This window comes from Poromitra crassiceps (genome assembly GCF_964638095.1).
Source record: "Poromitra crassiceps genome assembly, chromosome: 5".
NCBI lineage: Eukaryota > Metazoa > Chordata > Actinopteri > Beryciformes > Melamphaidae > Poromitra > Poromitra crassiceps.
The window spans coordinates 37,213,969-37,235,925 of record NC_139642.1 but is presented as its reverse complement, the minus strand read 5'-3'; the positions used below and the strand labels follow the sequence as shown (position 1 = coordinate 37,235,925).

General features: G+C 43.7%; 1 protein-coding gene across 1 annotated transcript in view; it reads right to left on the bottom strand.

Moving 5' to 3' along the window:
- sae1 (SUMO1 activating enzyme subunit 1) overlaps positions 1-18,428 on the bottom strand; it is a 29,563-nt gene extending 11,135 nt beyond the window's left edge. The window contains exons 1-6 of the mRNA XM_083637476.1: positions 18,246-18,428; positions 16,566-16,677; positions 15,108-15,281; positions 6,025-6,170; positions 3,973-4,072; positions 2,029-2,134 (exon numbers count right to left, since the gene is read on the bottom strand). Coding sequence (XP_083493602.1) covers positions 2,029-2,134; positions 3,973-4,072; positions 6,025-6,170; positions 15,108-15,281; positions 16,566-16,677; positions 18,246-18,346 — 739 coding nt within the window. The 5' untranslated portion in view covers positions 18,347-18,428. The remainder of the gene's footprint in view (positions 1-2,028; positions 2,135-3,972; positions 4,073-6,024; positions 6,171-15,107; positions 15,282-16,565; positions 16,678-18,245) is intronic.
- Between the last annotated feature and the right edge of the window lie 3,529 nt (positions 18,429-21,957).

Here is a 21,957-nt window from a genome sequence, read left to right as displayed (position 1 = left end):
ATAATAATAAAATTAAATACTTGAGGGCTACATGCCACTGGTGTTGCACTGTCTGTACTCACTGCCATACAGAGTTGAATGTAAGAAGAAGTAAGCAGAAGCACATTGTTTTGTTTTAAAGTTGAAGGCTACATGCCATTTGTTCATTGAAAATGGTTGCATACTTTAATAAAGGAGAATATGTTCAAGAAATATCAGTCTGTTTTTTTTACCGTGGTACCGAAATTGGTACCGAGTACCGTGGAAATTCACTAGTACCGGTACCGACTACTGAATTATTGGTACCGTGACATCACTAGAATGAGATGGTTAAATAATATAGACATCAGCAGGTGGTGGTGGAGGTGAGTCAGAAAATATTAGTGTTTTACCTATATGGCTACATCTGGGCAAGAGCAGTGCCACTCACTCAGCTAATTGATGGTTAAGACTGAAAAACAGTCTAATCTTAATGTAAATGGTCCTCTAATCTGGTTTCAAGGGGCCAAAATTTTAGACTGAACACAAATGACTCTACACCTTGGCAGAGTTCTGCACTTTACTGAGCACACCGTCCCTATGCCAGGTTTCGACCTGGCCTTGTTTTTTTTAAATATATATATCTTTTATTTTCAATTTTATCAAGAAATTAACTAAACAAACAGTGAAGCTCAGACACGGGAAAGGAAAACAAATAAAAACATACATTATGATATCAATAATTGTTGTGGTGCTACCGTCCATATAGGGTGCTTATGTGCTTGTAAGAGATGCTGTGCGTGGGGTCCCACGCGAGGCGTTTAATAGGAGCCAGCTGAGCAAGTCACACATTGCCTTCAACCTCGTTGAGGTAGGCTAGAAACGAGTCCCAAATAGATAGAAACTTTTTATTAAGTGAGTTGCTTCTCAGGGATCTGAGCCTCTCCATCCTTATAACAGAGAGCATGTCCACATGTGTTAGTTAATGCCATGTGTTAGTTAACAAGCTGCCTGAAGAGGATTTCATCGCTCTGGGTTTAAGTTGAGTTTTAGTGTCTCATGATGGGCTCAATGCTGTTTCACAGGCTTTTCACCCTGACTGAGAATATACAGTATTTACTAGAAATATGACGCGCTTCCTGCACTCATGCTCACCCGTAGCCATTGTAACATAAACTCTTAAAAACTAACTTTTTCAGAATTGCTTTTAATTAATTTGACTGTTTAGCGAAAATAAACACTTTATAATCTTATTTTGAAAAGTTCTCTAGAAATAAAGTCATTGCACGGCAACAACCTCACCAAGTGAAACTCCTAGTATGTGAAAATAACTCAAAGTAAAGGTGGCACACTGGCACAAAAACAAACATGTTTCCATTTGGCTGCCACCCACACTTCAACATATTTCATTATTAGTAATTTCCTGCTGTTATATGGCAGTGTTTCTAGAGCTGTGGTGTGGTGTACAGTAGGTGTGGAGCTGTGCTGTTCTGGGGTCAGCGCACATGACTGCTCGTAGACGACCTGTGATGGAAACTGACGTATGCCACTGTGCTACAGGTGACAGTCTTCAGAAAGGTCATCAGACTGTAAATAACTTGAAAAACAGGAAGGTACAACTCGGCCTTTCGTACATCACCGATTGTCTTTTACCATCACTTGTCCTTTACCTTGACTTCTGCTTTTCATGTCATTAGGAAGAGGTTACCGGTATTCAAGATTCATTTTAATAGTCGATAAAAAATAGTATGTTTTGGGGCATGATTGAGAGGTCGCCGATCACGGACCAATAGCAGGCGACGATTTTGGTTACTGGTGGAGGTGGTCAGGCTCAGGCTTCTTTAACTTCTAGTGTGAAAATGGTAGAATTTCAATCCAAAAATATCAGTATGAGCTTTCAGAAATTCATATCAGGACTGTAATTAGGACTGAAGAACACTATTTTTCTGAACTTTTAAAAACTTTTCAAGACTTGGAATGTATCGACACTTTTCCAAGACATGTCCACACTTGTGTGTTAAACCTTCCCTGGTAACGATGACCAGCTGACTACATGTGGATCTGCAGTACCGTGGAGCAGGAAGTAGTCCACCGGGGTTTTCTTCAGTCCGGCTTTGGCCTTCTCGCTCGTCCAGTCCACCTCCAGTCCCTCCTTCAGCAGGCAGAAACTGGCCGTCTGATTGGTTGGAGATAGAGATGACAAAATATAATGTTAGCGGAGAATGAATCAAGGGCATACTGCAGTAATTAAGATTAGTTTTTGCTTCCTTGCTCATCTGTTGGAACAAATTAAAATGATCTGGTTCATCATTTGATTTGGGAAAGAGTGATTTAATTTAATGGATTGTGATCAGGAGACCAAACAAAAACAAAAATGCAGTAATGTGGTAACCTCCCAGATGCGATAAATGAGTAATAAAGTAATAAAGTATGAGTAAAAAATATATATGCAAAGCTGAATATAAAAACTGAAAAATTGAATCCTTCATATTTACTAATGTTTATTCTTCTGGGCAGGCCATTTGAGAAACAGCTCATGGACTGGAAACTACAGAGAGCAATAAATAAGGTTTGACGAGTCAGATAAGGTGAGACAGCAGACCTCAGTCAACACGTATTCGCAAATAATTCTTGATGTTTGCTATTGTGTATTTAAAACTGGTTTTAGAGTGTTTTCCCCCCTTCATTGCATGCAATCTTCTGCATATTTTCCACCACGTAAGTGTTTTATTCGGTCGAGCGGCTCCAGCTTCCATTATAGCTAAAGGAAATCATTTTATTTATTCAGTGTCTGCTTTATCTCCACCAACTTTGACTATTGCACCAGCCAAACAGATGGGAATGGTCCAGGACAGTAGAGGCATTTGCAGCAGAGAGGCTGTAGGGCAGGAATGTCCAAAGTCTGGCCCGGGGGCCAGATGCGGCCCTTTGACCGATCTTAAGTGGCCCTTGCCTTGTCTCTCAAAATACACTATCACTACACTATATACAATATCTTGCCCTCCACACAGTATTGGTTCATCAAGCAAGTTCAATTCACATTTTTCCCGTTCACCTAATGATGACAGCACTAACATACAGTTTGTAGACAAGCACCAAGTAGAATCAACACAGGCAGAACTAATGTTTTCAGATGGTAAACAAAATCCTTGGAGTACAATTGTATTGTATGTAGGGGTGTCACGATACACTCAGTTCACGATACGATACGTATCATGATACTGGGTTCACGATAACGATACGATACGACACGATTTTAACAATATTTTTTTAAACTTGAATAATGACAATATATGACTGGAAAAGTAGTATTTTATTTGAAATGCACAAATACAAAACATGCTGTTGTGGGAAATTGTTATTACAATAACAACTAGAAAAAACATGAGATTGGAGATAAGGCTTATCTTGAAATAGAATGAGTTACACCGTCACTTAGATTTACTTTGAACTAAAAGGTTTCTCAGCAGTATAAATTCTCATTATGCATCTTCAGTTTTTCTTCAAACTCAAACAACAAGACTTTTCTTAGTCTATTTTTTATGCATCTTCAGTTTTTCCTGTCAAGTAAACAGTTTTGCCAGAAACTCAATTGAATGGTTTCTCTCCTGTATAACTTCTCATGTGTCTCTTCAGAGACTTGTTCAACTGAACTACTTTCCACACATTGAACTTCAACAAACAAAGACGTTTCTTTGTCTATTTTTGAAAAAAAAAAAAAAAAAAAAAGCGATATGAGATTTCATCTCAACGATACATATCGTGACGTTTTACTATCGCGAAATTTCGTGGGACGATATATTGTGACACCCCTAATTGTATGTGATTTATTTATTTATTTTCATAACCCATATGATGCGAGAAGCAGCTGGCTGCATGGCCCCCCGGTAATTTCACATTATCTCATCTGGCCCCCATTCAAAAAAGTTTGGACACCCCTGCTGTAGGGTGAGATACAGTTAACGCATCACGACATTTCCCTGGTTCATTTCCTCCTCGGCTCCTCCTGCCTACCTTTTTGACCATGGTGGTTTCGTTGGGGTCGACTTTGGCTTTCTTGGCTTCGGGCCCGTCGTCGGAATCTTTGGGCGGTTTCACCATCTTAGGTTTCTCCCTGGAGAGAGAGAGGAAGACAGAGTGACAGAGTGTGAGAGAGTGGGGGGGCAGAGAGACAGACAGACAAAGACAAAAGAAAAGAAAAACTATTATCAGCAAACAGTTGTCAGGAATTACTTGGAAAAGTTCATTTAAATATTTTTTCCCCCCCTCACACAAAAAGATTGACATTGCATACACAATCCATCCGTTCCATTGATATCAGCTGCGTTGGCGCCCGTTATCTAGAAATACGTCAATTCTAAAAATACTCCTCACCTGCTGCTCTTGTTGTTCAGCCCGCCTCAAACAATTCCAACGGCAATTAAATCGCAATTGTCAAAATACCCTGATATAGCGCTGTCACGATGACTGAACCTCAAATGCTACTTCAATACTGTTGTGAATGACCGCTTTTAAAAGCGAATGTTAGAAACGTTTGATTTTTTCACCAAATTTGTTTCTGCCAGATGAAAATCTGTTTCAAGTTCGCCTCCAGAACATGTTTGTGCAGATGGCATGTGGATTGGAATCGTCGGAAGAAGAAGAAGAGGGGTTGTTGTAGTGACAGAGACAGTCTGGGTCTGACTGCTGCGACAACACAGTCTGTACTCTCGTCTGTCAAGTCTGCGTCATGTCAAGTTTTTGTCTAAAGTTTGTCCATGTTTTTTGTGCAAGTCTGCTAGCCTTAAATAGCCTGGGCACACACTGTAACAGACTTGTTTTCTCAGATACGCCCCACCCCCATTTTTCCCCAATTGTGCTTGGCCAATTCTCTGTTAAGAGTGTCCCGGTCGTGGCTCCACCCCCTCTGTTGATCGGGGGAGAGTTGTAGACTCGCACAATGTTTCATCCGACACGTGCTGCTTCTTTTCACCTGACAGCGAGGGGTTTCAGCGGCAGGATGTAACGCGTGGGAGGATCACACTATCTCCCCAGCTCCCCTCCCCCGGAACAGGCGCCCCGACCCGACCGACCAGAGAGGGCACTAGTGCAGCAACCAGGACTCTGACTTCCCACCCGCAGACATGGTCAATTGTGCATGTGTGGAGGCCCGACCGAGCCGGAGGTAACATGGGGGCTCAAACCTGTGACCCTCGTGTTGGTAGGCAGGGAATGTTTATACTGTTTTGAGTGTTTGATTGTGTTTACACTACAGACTGTGAAAGCAAACGTCCTCTACTGATAGAGAACACTAAAGAATGAATCTGGACTGCAGCAGCCAGGGTCAAGCCAGGGCTGGGCAATATCTCAAAAATATCGATATTATGATGAGACTAGATATCGTCTTAGATTTAGGATAAAGTAATATGGTGATATGGCAGTGTTGTATTTTCCTGGTTTTAAAGGCTGCATTACAGTAAAGTGATGTAATTTTCTGAATTGACCCAGCTGTTCTATTATTTGCCTTTACCCACTTACTCCTATCAGATTCAGATTCACTTTAATAGCCACGGTAAGTAAGATAACATACAAGGACTTTGACTTAGTGCAAGTATGCAGCGTAGCGGTCACATCAACAACAGAAGACGACAACAGCACAGAAAGACAACCACAATAAATGTAAAGTACAGTCCTCCACATCACTAATGATTATTGATCAAAAACATCTGTGTAGATATTCTGAGAAATCATCAATATTGTCGCAATATCGATATTGAGGTATTTGTATTGGTCACAAATATTGTGATATTTGATTTTGTCCATTTTGCCCAGCCCTTGGTCAAACCGCTGAAAACATAGAAACAGACTCAAACAGTCAACAGTCTTGTCTTGAACTGAATCCCAGTTCACCTAAACTGGTTGATAAAGCGGTTTCGACTAGCCAAATATGAAGCTATTTCACTTACAGTATAGAGCCGACAATACAGATTAAAATAATAATAATAACAGCTTAAAAAAAACTTGGGTCCCTTGAGTCAGAGATTAAAACACACAGACACACGTTTGGAAAAGCGGTCCGAGACTTACTCGACATAGTTGTGCTCCTTGCCGAGGTTGCAGAACATGTAACCATAGTAACCGTAGACATCGCCGCAGAAGACCTTGATGTTGCGCTGGGAGCAGAGCTGGTCCACCCGCACCATCACGTCTCTGGCGCAGCCTGTAAGACACACCTGAGGGCATAGGAACACACAGGGCGGAGGGCTAGTCAGGGAGGCCGCAGGCTAGTCCAAGGGTTGATGGTTCAATTCCCAGTACTGACAGCAGAGTTTTCCCTACCATTATAAGACTTAGGCGCAGCACCCAAGCCATTTTTGGCACCACCTAAGCTGAATGAATGTAATATCAATGTCGGTCCCGAGTGGACTACTGTACTTTAGCAAGTTTTGTCTTTAAGCTTTTGGGGTGTTTATTCATTATCTGCTCTGACTTTTGCAAACATTTGTACACAGATATGGTAATAATAATGGTCCAAAATGATGTGAAATTGCATTATGTCTTTATTGAAAAACATTAAATTACACCACCACCACCACTCACCCAGCAACACAGCACCTACGCCCTGCAAAAAGTGACATGTTTCTGAGCAACAGCAGCAAACCCATGTACAGTACAGTTAGGTGGTCCATATATATTGGGACATTGACACACTTTTCACCCCCATGCTTAACTGATGAGCTGGTATCTGGTATGGTTTGGATCATGAGTAGTTCCTCCCCTTCTCCATACTCTTCTCTTCCCATCATTCTGGTACACGTTGATCTTTGTCTCATCTATCCATAGCATGTTGTTCCAAAATTCTACAGGCTTTTTAGATGCTTTCTGGCAAACTCTAATCTGGTGAATCTCATCAGTGACGCATGGTGGTGGTAGTGTTATGGCATGGGGCATGGGCATGTATGGCTGCCAATGGAACTGGTTCCCTTCTATTTATTGATGATGTGACTGCTGACAAAAACAACATGAGGCATTCTGAAGTGTTTGGGGCAATATTATCTGCTCATATTCAGCCAAATGCTGCAGAACTCATTGGACGGTGCTTCACAGTGCAGATGGACAATGACCTGAAGGCTGAAGCATAACCTGCGAAACCAACCAGAGGTTTTTTTAAGGCAAAGAACGAAAGAAGTGGAATGTTCTGCAATGTATGGCCAGGTCATCAGGTCAATCACCTGATCTGAATCCAATTGAGCATGCAATTCACTTGCTGAAGACAAAACTGAAGGGAAAACACCCCAAGAACAAGCAGGAACTGAAGACAGTTGCAGTGGACTGGAGGCCTGGCAGAGCATCACCGGCATCACCAGGGAGGAAACCCAGCGTCTGGTGATGTCTATGGGTTCCAGACTTCAGGCTGTCATTGACTGCAAAGGATTTGCAACCAAGTATTAAAAGTGACAATGTGATTTATGATTCTGTTGGTTTGTCCAATTACTTTTGGTCCCTTAAAAAGGGGGCCACATATAAAAAGTGTTCCAATTCCTACACTGTTCACTTGATTTGGATGTAAATACACTCAAATTAAAGCTGAAAGCCACTTAAAGCACATCTTGATTGTTTCATTTCAAGTCCATTGTGGTGATGTACAGGGCCTAAATGGTGAAAATTGTGTTGAAAATTGAAATGTACCTGGTTGTATACTGTATGTATACCAACCTGCTCAAAACTAGGTTTTTGGGGAATTTTGCCTTTATTTGAAAGCAGACAGTAGAGAGAGACAGACGTGAAAGCCTGGAACAGAGCGCGGGACAACATGTCGTAAAGGTCCCGGCCCGGATTCAAACCCAGGATGTCGCATTTACATGACCACACTGACTAAAGGTCTCATTATGCTTTCCGCATCAGCGAGGAACGCGAGTGTCCGCGCGGAAAAGTGACGTCAATTCAGCAGACACGCCCCTCCGCAAGGCTCCATGCGGACGGTTTTCAACCGGCCGTGCGCACGCCAAATTTTGTAACTACGCGGATGCGGACGGGCGGACAAAGTGGAGTTTTCAAGACTCGCGCTCAATTCCGCCTGCAGAAACCCACACAGAGTATACAAGCTCCACACGTTTCCTCGTCGGATTCCGTGTCTCTCATTTCCGTGCGGCCGGCCAAAGCGTCAAGCATAATCCAGGCTTAAGCCTGCTGACGCCCATTCACTACATGACCACTGACTGAGCCTCCTGATGCATCTTGACTACATGACCACTGACTGAGCCTCCTGATGCCTCTTGACTAAATGACCACTGACTGAGCCTCCTGATGGCTCTTGACTACATGACCACTGACTGAGCCTCCTGGTGCCTCTTGACTAAATGACCACTGACTGAGCCTCCTAATGCATTGACTACATGACCACTGACTGAGCCTCCTGGTGCCTCTTGACTACATGACCACTGACTGAGCCTCCTGGTGCCTCTTGACTACATGACCACTGACTGAGCCTGCTGATGCCTTGACTACATGACCACTGACTGAGCCTCCTGATGCATCTTGACTACATGACCACTGACTGAGCCTCTTGACTACATGACCACTGACTGAGCCTCCTGATGCCTCTTGACTAATTGACCACTGACTGAGCCTCCTGATGCCCCTGCCTACATGACTAAACTGCCATCATCGTATCCGTCCTTTTACCCTCCGAAAAGGTAGAGAAAGAGATATTTGACGGCTGAAAATGGGCAGCGTAAATCTACGAATTCACCGGTAGCTTTCATTTGCTGATTATGTAAACAACCCACACCAGACGAGACCAAACCCAACTGAGCCGTTTACCATGCTGTTTACCATGTGTCTGAACAGGGTGTGGACAGACCATGCTCTCAGATGTGCTGGCTGCTTGTAAACAACAGAGCGGACTAGGGCCGGTCCACCTTATCCTGCTGACCAGCCCAGCACACCCACAGCACACTAAGTCAGCACACTGATAAGACTGATGCTTCATCTCTGGCAGGACTGGAAGGCTGCCATCAACGCGTTTTCTCTCTCTCACACTCACACACACACACACACACACACACATTCCATGTTTTTTCTTACCACATAGATTACATGTAACGGAAGCGAGTCCTGCAACGGACAATATTTTTACAAAACTCCTGTTAAAATTGTGCTTCAAACACTGCTACAATGATCATGTCATGTTTCCGTGTAGTTTAACGGCGAAAACGTTAAGTCGAACTTCTTTCTAGCAACATACCGTTGAAATAATTTCTTTTAGTTGTGTCTTTGATTTACCAGAGTCGGGGAACGGACGCTACCGCTGGCGTCTTAACTGAAAGCTGCTCTTGTCCTGTTACGGACAGCTCACTGCGGCTCTGCTGGTTAGCAAGCCAGTGGTTAGCAAGACAGTAATAGTCAACAAAGCGAGTGGCTTGTAGTGGTCGCTGAGTCCCATTTTGCTGCATTATTGCCACCTAGCTGGCCTTGTTGTGTTTTAGACAAAGCTAGCGTTAGCTAGCTAGCAAGCTAGCAACTTTAAAGATCAGTAACTCTCGTCGCCCAAGCACGTCTTATGGCTTTCTGTCATCAAAGTCACTTTCCTAAAGTAATTTGACATGTTACCATGCACATATTCATATGAAATTCCACATATTGACACATATAGATGTATAAATTAGTTCCACTTTCACAAAGCGGCGATCCAGCATCTGAAATGCCTGCTAAAGTACCGGAAATCACGTCGAGAGACCTCTGACCCGGACGTGACGAAACAGGCGTCCAGGTGTCCGTTGCAGGACACAGTTACGCTAGTGTTGTATATTATCAACACTAAAATCATAAAATATTAAAGTGACCTTTTAGGTAGTACTTAATGCATAACATGTAATGTAACTGCAGCGTTTGATTTGTTGAACTGTCATTTATTTGGTTGGTGTTTGATTTATAATGTTTAGCGAGTCGAGACAAACACTCAGAAGTGGAATTTAAATTTAGTTTCCCGTCATTTCACATTCACACTCTAATTCAAATTCCAACTCCAGAAAGTGAACTGGAATTGGCCATGCATTCCAATTCAGTCCATGAATGCTCCCAATCCTTCAGTGAGTCCCGCCATGTTTTTTTCAATCACAGATTAAACCCCATCCCATCTGGGCCTCGTGTAGGTTCAAACAAATGCTACGAATTGTGACGGGAAAATCCAAACTGTAAAAAAAACAAGGAAGTAATGGGTGGAAAACAGGACAACTGGATTTTCCTTTAACACATTGAATGCCAGCCATGTTTTCATTCCTGTAGGTAAGTTGTGCCAGGGGTGTTTTTGACGATTCTGGCTCATTTTAGAAACAGCCGAGGATTCTTTTCTGTTAAGAATTCATGAACACCAATCATCTAAAAATAACTAATAGAATGTGTGCTTTCTCTGTCTAAAAGAGTTAGTTTGCAGAGTTAGTAGTTATGTAGATATTAGCCGTTGAGTACAGCATGGTTTCAGCGTCTGGAAATTTATTCAGAGATAAATGGCTTTTTGTGAAACAGTCACTTTAACCATTCATTTTTGGCATCAGTAAGACCGTCAGACATTCTAAACAATAGTTTTGAACAGTAATTTCCTCCATAACAACAGGAGACACCCCTCTCATTCAAACTCCTCCCTCCGTGTGTCTTCTCCTCCTTCCTCCTGGCTGTACAGCGGGCGTGTCAGAAGCGCTTTTGCTGCTGCCTGCCTGTGTGCCTGCCTGCCTGCTTGCCTGCGTGCAGACGCTCCTTGTGCGAGTCAAGATGGGCCGGGGAATGCGTGGGCGATGGGCAGATGTTGATTCTGGCCTTTCTGAGGTGTTTCAAAGTGTGTTTCACCTATGATCTATTTTGCAAATCGCTCTCCGCTCTCTGTGTGCTGCTGCCGGTGCGCGGCCGCTCTCAGGCAAGACAAGTCTGGAATGGATTTTACTGTAAAATCGCCACGGCATTTCCTTGAACGGCTTGGTCCCGCGGCAGTTTTTTCTTTGATTTCGGTCGTCTGGGGGAGCACTGTCAACACTTAGTGGGTCGGTAAAATAGATTATACACATTATCTTGCTCCAATAGTGATCTCGAAGATGTAAAAGTTGTTGATTGATGTCCCACCGTCAAAAAAAAAAAAATGTTTATGTAAGACGAGTAAACTCGGCTCTGGCACTTAAGCGTTGGATTATGTAAGACGAATTATTTCGGCTATGGCACTTAAGGTGTTAAAAAGAAACTGATAGATGTGTGCCTAGGAAACCAAAAACATTGCATTTTCATTTGCCTGTCATTAAATATTAGAAGAGAGTATATTTGAATATGTGCTAGCAACTTTGTACTGTAAACAAACAGGCATAATAAACAGACTGTCTGGGAGTATCTGTGGCAGGTCAGCTGTGCGCCACAAGTACCCAGATGGAGTGTGTGCGCGTCTATTGTATTCCTCCCTCAGTAATGAGGCTTCTCGTGTGTGAAAAACACCACTGTACTCCAACCAGTCCTCTCTCATCATCCCATGTCCTGCTGAGCCACACAGCACACACGCATACATCCATGGAAATAGATAAAAGTGGGGAGTGGTCCACAGAAGAGCGCCCCCTCTGTTCTCCTTTTAAACGCTCCCAGCCTCCCTCCCTCTGTCCTCTATCGCTCCCTCCGTCTTCCCAGCACCCCCCCCCCCCCCCCCACCCCTCCACACACACTTCCCCTCCCTCCTCCTGACCGTCCCCTGGCGGCCCCACAGGGAGGCGGAGAGGCATGCCGGCGTGCTCCAGACAGAATAAAAGAATGAGAAAAAACAACAGTGTCTTGATTTTACTTCTAATGGTGTTCAAGCACATCCTCGCCTTCAGCATGAATAACATCAGACTAGGATCCAGGCAGTGTGTCTGGCTGCTTATGGAAATTAAAAACCACAGGGATGCTGGAGCAACTTTCATCGAATAATACAATTAGGAAATGTAGATTTTATTTCATTTCTGCTCCAGCTAAATACATCTGTTGGGTTAATAATACTAATACTACAATCATAATAAATGATATGCCTGCTTCTAGTAGTAGTAAATTCAGTCTAACCCTCCATACACATGCCATTGTATATGTATTAGAAAAATGACTACTTGGCAATTATGTCATATGAATTTTCAGTCAGATGATGAATTCGTAACGTCTAGGTCTAAGAAAATTATGGAACTCGAGTTAACCTTCTGAATATGGCAGAAAAATCAGGTTTGTGTCAATGGTAAGAAGATTTATGAAAAATAAGCGCTAAATGCATGCAAAATATGTAAAATATGCATAGTAACTCCAATTTATGCCGTTAATGCAGCCTAAACACTTAGTCAAAATCAACTTAAAGGAGGCGTTTTGGAAAAACATGGAGGTTTTTCACACAACAGGCCACAGACGCCATCTAGTGGTTAGATGGAGGAGCACAAGACCTGCTTTTCAGACTGGTCTGAAGTAGTCTCACGTAGTCAGACCCAGCGTCGACATCATCAAGCTGTAGATAACATCTACGGCTGGCACTGCGAGACTAGGGCTGAAGAGGCTTCAAGCCTTATAGAGGGAACAATGTTTACTGACCAAGCAGGCATAATCCTCACGCACGTTCCCTTCACTTCCCTTCCTTTATTCCCAACTTATAAGGAGCAGAGAATTTAAGAGCGGTCCCTCTCCTGATATTTCCAGACTGATGAACCTCAAACAGAATGGTGCAGGATTCAATACATCATGCTGAGCACAGCCCTCTGATTGATTGAAACCTTTATTTATCCCCGTGGGGAGATTCAGGTGTCTAAAAAACAGCAACAGCAGCAGAGGTTAAAAGTACAGAATAGACAGAAGACAGTAAAAGATAATAAAAGAGATAAAAGCAATACAAATTTAAAATGAGTCCATGTGCAAAGTCCGTGATTTCTAAAGTGCAGGGCCATGTGCAAAAATGCATAAAGTGACTACAGGTCCTCAGTTCTTATTGTGGAACCTTATGGCCACTGGCACAAAGGACTGGCCAAAGCGCTTATGGCCCATTTCCACCGCGGGTATTAGAGCAGCCCCGCCCAGCTCGACTCGCTTTTTTGTCCCATTCCACCGGTCAAAAAACCTGGACAGCCCGGGTTGAGTCGGGGTTGAGTCATGCTAGTTTTAGTCCCTGCTCTGTCGGGGTTCCAGGGCTGTGGACCCGATAACATACAGTGACGTGAAAACACTGCAGATTGATTGGGCAGGCAGAATCGTGTTTACTGTGTCTGGATACTGTCAATGCTGCCGCTGGATACCAGTTTAATGGGACGACGTACCTTATCTTCTGTTATTTCCACCAGTCTTTTGTGTTGGTGCCTTCGGCTCTGGTGAAATAAAATGGATCTCCTTGCTCAGCCTTAACATGACGGTGGTTTTCAAATGTTTTGAGAGAGAAAACACCGCTGCTCGGGAAAGCCCTTGTAGTTGTGTGTTACGTCGGCTCCGCTAGGCCGGAGGCGGGGTTTAGCGGAGCCGCGGCATTTCCTGGTGACTGGCCGCCGGGCTGGTGGCTTCTCTTCTGCCCGTAGCGTAACCCCCGTCCCCCGCGCAGCGCATGCATGTAAATAACAACAAATGTATATCCATTCATATCATTCATGCATTCCTCCTGGCCGATGCTCTCATTTGCCCATGTAGGTCATATAGAGGCACCAGTATTTCATAACCACTTTAAAAGTTCTATGTATGGATTTTATTTTAACGTTATACGTTATAGTATAGATGTGCGGTCGCTATGACGACCAGTTGTGGGTGGAGGTGAGTAAACTTGTGGTGGAAGCAAAACAGTCTATCGGGTCGAGACGAGTAAGGCCAGTAAGAGTAGAGCCGTACTGTGCTGTTATATATGGTGGAAAAGTGCCATTAGTGGAGTGTCGGGGGGGAATGAGTCTGTGGCTAAAAGTACTCCTCATCGCCATTAGCGTATCATGGAGGGGATGGGAGAGGTTGTCCAGCATGGCGAGCAGTTTCCTCCTTGTCCTCGCCTCTGCGACCGCCTCCAGACTGCCTCCAGACTGCTCAGTTCGGCTCCAACTACAGAGCTGGCTTTCTTCACCAGCTTGTTCAGTTTGCCAGTGTCCCTCATGCTGGTGGTACCCCCCCCCCCCTTGATGTTGAGCTGGAGATGGTTGATGTCACACCACTCCACAAAGTTCTTTGCCAGAGCTCTGATTCACTTCGCTATCATCAGCAAGTTCATTAGTGTCTTTATTAGTGTGTTCAAGTGGAAACTGGAACTCTACCGGGACTTCTCATTTCCAGTGTAGAGGGCGAAATGAGGGCAATGTCGTCATCAGAGCCTGAACTCAAGCTTTTGAAAGAGTTTTAAGGCCCTGACAGGTAATAACGCATTAACGCAAATTCCTTTTAACGCCAGCATTTTCTTTTTTTTACGCATGATTATTAAGGCCATGCACGTTGCAATTCAGAACTGGTGCCATAGTGGTACCGGGTTTCTGTACCAAACCCTAGTCCCGAATAAACTCCAAGGTCACTAGGGATGGGCATTTCTAGCAAAAACACTATTCGAAATTCGCTGCGCCAAAGTCGCCCACCCCTAAAAAAATAAAATAAATTAATCACTTGGTTTAACCAAGTAAAACCATTTTTATAGGCATTTTACGCAAGGTCTATTGAAAAATGAATGGCGGATGAAATCTCATGGAGAGGGAGTGACTTTGGCACTCTATTGACATTAGGCAGCCAGTTAGACACGTTAGCATTGTTAGCGTAGCTTCCCAAATGGAGCCGAGATGGCCCAGGGAACAGTAGACAGAAGATGAGCTTTTCTTCATGCAGTAACGGGCCTTGAAACCTTTTCCTTGTGGTTAAGTGTTGCTGTAATATAGACAGTTTAACACCATTTCTAGTTCTACTACGTTTCTACCAAGGAGCTGCTGGGTGCTACTGTCTGTCGCTACACTAACAGGCTGAGCCGTTCTGCTCCATACATGAGTGAGTGCGCACTGCGCAGCAGCTACGGCGACATCACACGAACAAACATGTTGCTCTTAAAGAGACAGGCGCCGGTAAAAACAATGGAAAACTACTTTTTAAGACAAGATTGTCAAACGATTTTCAACTTTCAATATCTTGTAAATAAAAACTATTATTTGAAATTTCAAAATTCATTGCCCATCCCCATAACTCACCGCGTCGAACTGCAGGAAGAAGTCATCTGTCTGGTCCTCGATGCGCTTGGTGACGGCGCGAACCTCCACCATGGGGTTGAGGTGCTGCGCCCGCTCCAGAGAGGCCTGGGCTCGGTTCTGACCCTGAGCCGTCACCGGCACCAGGAACTGGGCTCGACATGACTCCTCCGTCACCTGGAGAGACACGGGACAGGCAGGGGCCGGGGGGTTATTGATTTGCAGATGAATACAGTAGAAGAGCACATTAAACATACAGTCAGTGCTGGATTCCATTCCACACAAAGCATAGACACACACAACATAAAATAAAATGTGTAGAACACAAATTGAACTACAGTGGAGTTGGAAGAACTGGGTAGAGCCAAGATACGAGTTTTTCAGTTTACATATTTTTAAACTGACACTGACTGAACGGCTCGTCATGCTTGTTCCACAATCCAAGAGTATCCTGACCATGATCATTTGCTGGCAGCACATTTCTATCCAAGCTGCCTGCCACCTCTCCAGATTACATTTGGTTGCAAAATGATCTGAAGCTTAAATGATGCCGTTATTGCAGCCCAACCACAGTAAAATGAATGCAAAATAGCTGTACTGTTCCCTCTCAGTGTAGAGCAAAACACTGAAGCAGTAGACTAGTTACTTGGACAACGTCACCATCAAGTGGCCACAGCTAGTGCTGCAAAGGCTAATGTTCAAAGAATATCTTGAAAGATGAGACTGCTTTATTGAAACAGAAGGCTGGTAATATGTTGTGATTATGCATGTGTTTATTTTGTTTTTGTATTGCTCAGCATAACGTGTGTCTGTGTGGTGGCTGTGTGTGTGTGTGTGTGTGTGTGTGTGTGTGTGTGTGTGTGTGTGTGTGTGTGTGTGTGTGTGTGTGTGTGATATTTGTATTTCATTGTGATTGTCCCTTTTTGTGATTGTCATATTGTTGTCCCTTTTTGTGATTGTTATGTTGTTGTTTTTTGTTTAAAAAAAATAATAAAAAAAGACTGATATTCACCGAAGGCAATCTACTGGAGATATCAGATTGCACAGTCTGGGGATTCAGGTCATTTTTAGTAAATAGCTTAAAACAAACCCTTACAGCTTGAAATTCAAGCACAAACAAAAAGAGAATGCTCAAGAAAGTATTATTTTTTATTAGTGTATTTATGTGTTTCTGTTCTTATGCTGTTTTTCTTTTTTCTGTAATGCCTAATTTTCTATCCAAGGGATTTGTTTAATGAATCAATGAACCTTGAGTTACATCATGCTTGGTATAAAAAGGGCTATGTAAATTACCGTCCACTGAATTGTTTGAATATGGCGCAGTATTCTGAAGTTCTACCTTTCAAACTGTCTCTGTAGGTAAGCCTTTGGTCTACAATGAGTTTGCTGTGTCATTATGAAAGCTAACACCCAAGTGCTGTTGATTGTTTTTGCATGTGCATGTGTTGTATGTTTGTGTACCTGTTCATGATCCAGCAGAGTGAGTCCCTTGACTCCAGCCAGGATCAGGTTCTTGGCCACTTCAGCCCCCAGACCCCCTAACCCCACCAGCAGCACTCGGGAGCCTCGTAACCTGGACCCAAACAAGCAAGAAGAGTCTTCGTCAACCAAGTTTTCATTAGTCGGTTAGTAGCAGGAAGAAGAAGAAAAAACACTCAAACTCCATTTGGAAGGTGTGCCTTGTTCTTGCTGTTAAAAAGTTATTAGACCAGGGTTACCAATTGTGGGTACCTGCTGGCAGGAGTGAGATTTTGATACATCAAACTATAAAGCAAGATCTATGTGTGTGTGTGTGTGTGTGTGTGTGTGTGTGTGTGTGTGTGTGTGTGTGTGTGTGTGTGTGTGTACAATTTGAAAACCGTTTGTCCGATCTACTTCACAGTTGGCGGGTGTATTGCTGGGGAACCAAGGACATGTGGTGACTAATCAACTAATAGATTAATCGCTTGAACTAATGACCCCATTTACACTTGGCATTAAAATGTTTTTTGGGTGATCAGATTGCAATCTGATAGTGCTTGACCACATTAACCTGATTCCATTTACACATGGAATTAATATGTGTCTCCAGTGTCCACATTGAGATCCGATTGCGATCGCATCAGGCAAGCTCCATAGCGTAGTAGAGCAGCAGAAAAACAGCGGTGACTGCGGTGCTGTTCTATGTGGATTGAGAACACTTTCCATTTACACGTTGTGTTCATGTGGTCACAATGCGTCCCTGACCAGCTCCAAAGGTGGTTTGGCCAATCGGATCCCAATGCGCCCTCAATGCGTCTTGGGTGCAGTTACACCTGTACTTTCATGTGGTCAAGCACTATCAGATTGCAATATGATCGCCGAAAACAAGGGGGGTATATTAGTCGACTAAGAACATCTTTGGTCTAGGGCAGCCTAGCCGTGACACACAACTATAAAGTTAATTTAGTTGTGTGTCACGGCTAGGGCAGCACGCCAGACCCATGAGAGTTCTTGATAGACTACGTTACTGCATGCTGCAGATCTCTCTCTGGGTATCTCTTATGTAGTATGCGGAGCGCAGCGATTCAACGTAATATTTGAGTCTGGGGAGAGACTAGGGCAGCCCTAGCAGGGTGACATGTACAGTTTACTTTTCATAGCTTTGTAATGCCTCTTAGTGCTGTATGTGAGGTCCCAATGTCCTCGTTAGTCGTCACTCACTTAGTAATGTCACCAAAACAAACTCCTGTGTTAATGTTTTGTTTTAGTCCCATCTATGTTGCTGTGTGTCTGTAACTTGATGTTGTCATGTTACGTTTTTTCACGTTGCTGACCCTGTCTTGGCTAGGTCTCACTTGTAAAAGAGGTTTCAACCTCAATGTGACTTCCTGGTTAAATAAAGGTTAAATAAATAAATAAAATAATCACTAATGATAATGCGCATAATAGTACAAGCAGCAATTTAATATTATGGAGGACTAATGCATTTACTTTATCAAGATAACAGTTCATCATTATAGTCTGTACATCACCCTGTACATTCATCACAGAAGTTATGTGAGAGTGAGAGACGGATACGTGCATGCAACAGATTATCTGAATCACTGTGCATGCAGAAGCAGACAATGCAGCCAGCCTCTTGTTGCTATGCTAATTAGCTTAGCGTGCTGGCTAGCCCACCTCTTCTGCGCATCCAGCCCCCACAGCCGGATCTGCCGGTCGTACTGCGCCGCCTCCTCCTCGCTGATGATCGGGTCCTCCTTCTCGATCATATCGATCATCTCAGTCGACTTCACGGACGGGATTCGGGGTGCAATGTAGCAGTTTTATGCAGCTATGGGGGTGTCAGTCGTTTCAAAACGCCGCGACAGTCCCGCTGTGCACAGGCGCGGAATGATGACGTGACCGGTGGGGGGGGTGTGGGGGGGGGCGAATTATTTATTTATTTATTTATTCATTTATTTATTCAAAATCTCCAAGTAAAACAATAAATAAATAGCTACAAACTTTTATTTTCCCCTCACAATTTGTTTCGTTATTTTATTATTGTGTTCGTTTTATTGAAGTACAGTATTATATTTTATTTTATTTTATTTTTGGTTTATATTTTTTATAATGCTGTGCATTTTTGTTTAAGGAATTAATTGATTACTCCAGTCTCCTTCTCTTTGCCCTGACCTTGATTTTCATGTTTCTGAATTAACTGCATTTGTCTTTAAAACAAAACTAAGAAAAACGTAATATTCAACATGGCATTAATACTTTACACATCGACCTTCAGATAGTGTAACTTTCTAACCCCTCTGATTGTATTGCCTAATGTAATTTGTAATCTCAGTGTTTTAATTTGAGACACTGCATGTGGGTACACTGCCCTGAGTATCGACTTGTAGGAATGCATGGAAAGCCTTTCAGTCACACCCCATTTACACCTGGCATTACAATTAGATCTGTATCTGGATAAATTATCTATCTGGATAAGGAAAAACACATGTTGATGCAACCATTCCTGCACTGTCGCAGCACCACTGCCAGACACTTTAGCTGCACGCAGGGTTTTGTCGTGCATTCCTTTATAACTGGGAACTGGTAATCTTACCGGTTCAAAGTTCATGAGCTGGGACGTGACATCACTAGAGCTGGTATTTCCCATTCCAAACTCGTAGGAGCCTCATCGTGCGTTCCTTTATCGCAAAAGAACTGGGAGGTGGAGGCTAAATGACGTCACATCCGTTTTGTTAGCGTTCCATTTGCAGAAAAGTTGAGCTGGGAAGTTCACTGTTCACTGGTCAGATCCACTCGCTAGCCAGGCTAGCCATTGTTAGCAATAACAGTTGATATAACATTTAGTGGCATTTTGCGCATACAAACACTGCAGCCTCATGTCCACACAGATAGAAGTAGGCCGTGCTGTGTGTACAGTTGATTTAACGAGACACAAACAAGACAGAAGTGCTAAATAGCATTTATATGATTATAACTACTGTTGTTGCGCGGAGCAGCCATCTTGGATTTTTTTAGGTCGGGGCTGCTGAGACTCCTACGAGTTTGGAATGGGAAATACCAGCTCTAGTGACGTCACGTCCCAGCTCATGAACTTTGAACCGGTAAGATTACCAGTTCCCAGTTATAAAGGAATGCACGATCAGCAGCCCCAACCTCAAAAATCCAAGATGGCTGATCCGCGCAACAACAGTAGTTATAATCGTATAAATGCTAATTTAGCACTTCTGTCTTGTTTGTGTCTCGTTAAACCAGCTGTACACACAGCACGGCCTACTTCTATCTGTGTGGACATGAGGCTGCAGTGTTTGTATGCGCAAAATGCCACGAAATGCCTTGTTATCAACTGTTATTGCTAACAATGGCTAGCCTGGCTAGCGAGTGGATCTGACCAGTGAACAGTGAACTTCCCAGCTCAACTTTTCTGCAAATGGAATGCTAACAAAACGGATGTGACGTCATTTGCCTCCACATCCCAGTTATTTTGCGATAAAGGAACGCACGAGTAGTTTAACAGCACTCTGCCTGCCTAGTAGCCTGGTTCAGATGTTTCAAACAGGGTGCTTGTGCATAGTGAAATAGGGTCCTGCCGGTGTAGGTGGTACCATAGGATCTAATCGGCCTACAGATTTGGCTCGCCCTATAGACCTTATTCGCTAACCCCGGACAGCGCCATATTGTTGACATACCGTCCTGCAGCTGACAACTATAGTAACGGCCTTATTGTCGTTTCTGTTCCATTACAAAATAGCGATAGTGATGACAGCAATAAAAACGGGACTACTGAGCCCTGCCTCAAGTGGCCATTTGAGGAATTACATCTTAAATAAAGACTTCCGCGTCCTCAGGGGAAAGGGGTGGGGTTGCTCTTACATAGGCTGTCACTTAAAACTGCTGCGCTATGTCAACAACATGGCGGCAGTGGGCGTGCCTGTACGTGAGTGACGTCAATCGAATAAGGTCTATAGCCTACCGGATGTGCTTGGCTCGGGGTCCACAACTAACTACAGATGAAGTTAAACTCTAACCCTAACCCTGGCCTGATTCATATTTCAATGTCTATCATGTCTGATAACATCAGCATATCTTGTTAGCTAATCTTGTTTGCTAGCTTGTTAGCTAGCTGTCTGTGTCTGACGTACAGCCAATCACAATGCATGCCCAAGCCAAACTTGTAGCCGAGCCAAAATACACCGGCACCACTGCAAGCAAGGTGTAAATGCATTGTGATCTGCCTGACCACATCTGGAGGTAGTCTGGCGCTCACATTGTGTTCAGATCTTAAACATCCAACCATTATCCAGATAGGGCCTAGCAAGTTAGGCTACATATTGACTTACATTGCATTTGTTTATGGTTGGAGGTGCGGGAAGTGGCAAGTGGGAATGCGTCATCTCCGACCTACGTGCGTTCAAGCTTCAAGTCGCAAAACCATGGATGCTAATAGCATCAGCTATTAGACAGATAACAGCTAATAACATTCAGATTGAATTGGGGCCTATGGGTTTAACTAGTGTCCTCTAGAGAGAGAGTGGCGTCAGCGGAGGAGACTCGTTAGCCAATGAACAGCCAGGAATGGGTCTCGCACTAAACGATTAAACGAAAAACGATTTCAGACGGCAGCCCGTCTTTATTGTCACACAACACACTACAACACATGCACGGAGGGCCACAACACACACATGCTGACGGTGGCCGTGAAATTTGTCCTCTGCATTTAACCCATCCTGGCTTTGTCCTTTCCTCCTGGGGCAGGCCAGGAGCAGTGGTCGCTTTCTCGTACAGCGCCCGGGGACCGACTTCGGATGTTGTCGTCACTGGTCGGATGACGATGACGATCTGATCTTCTGCATGTTTTTAGTGGGGGGGGGGTTATATACGGAGGAACCCCCCTGGGGGAGCACGGGGAGAACATGCAAACTCCACACAGACAGAAAGGCCCTTACGAAGGTCTGCGAGGCGACAGCTCTACCACTGAGCCACCGTGCCCCCACTACTTTTGCATGCTAAAATAAAGCTGATAATGTACAATTTGATTCAAGGGGGGGAAACCCTTTCAGAGTACAACACAAACTGTCTATTTACCATCATTAACATTTCTAACCTATCTTATTTTTTTCTTATTCTTATTCCCCCCACTATATACGATGTGGGTGGCCATGCTGAAATGACATCAATGACGAGCTGGGTGCAACTAAGCGTGGAGAAATTATACCTGAACAAGTTTGTGACTACAGTATAACTCCGAGTTGACATGCAGTTTTCGTTTTATTTGATTTTATCTACACTAGTAGCAAGTGGGAATTTGTGTTCGAGTTATAATCGAATGGAGAGCTGCATTCGATTATAACTCTGAGGTAACACAATTCCCAGCGGGAGCGCCATTATG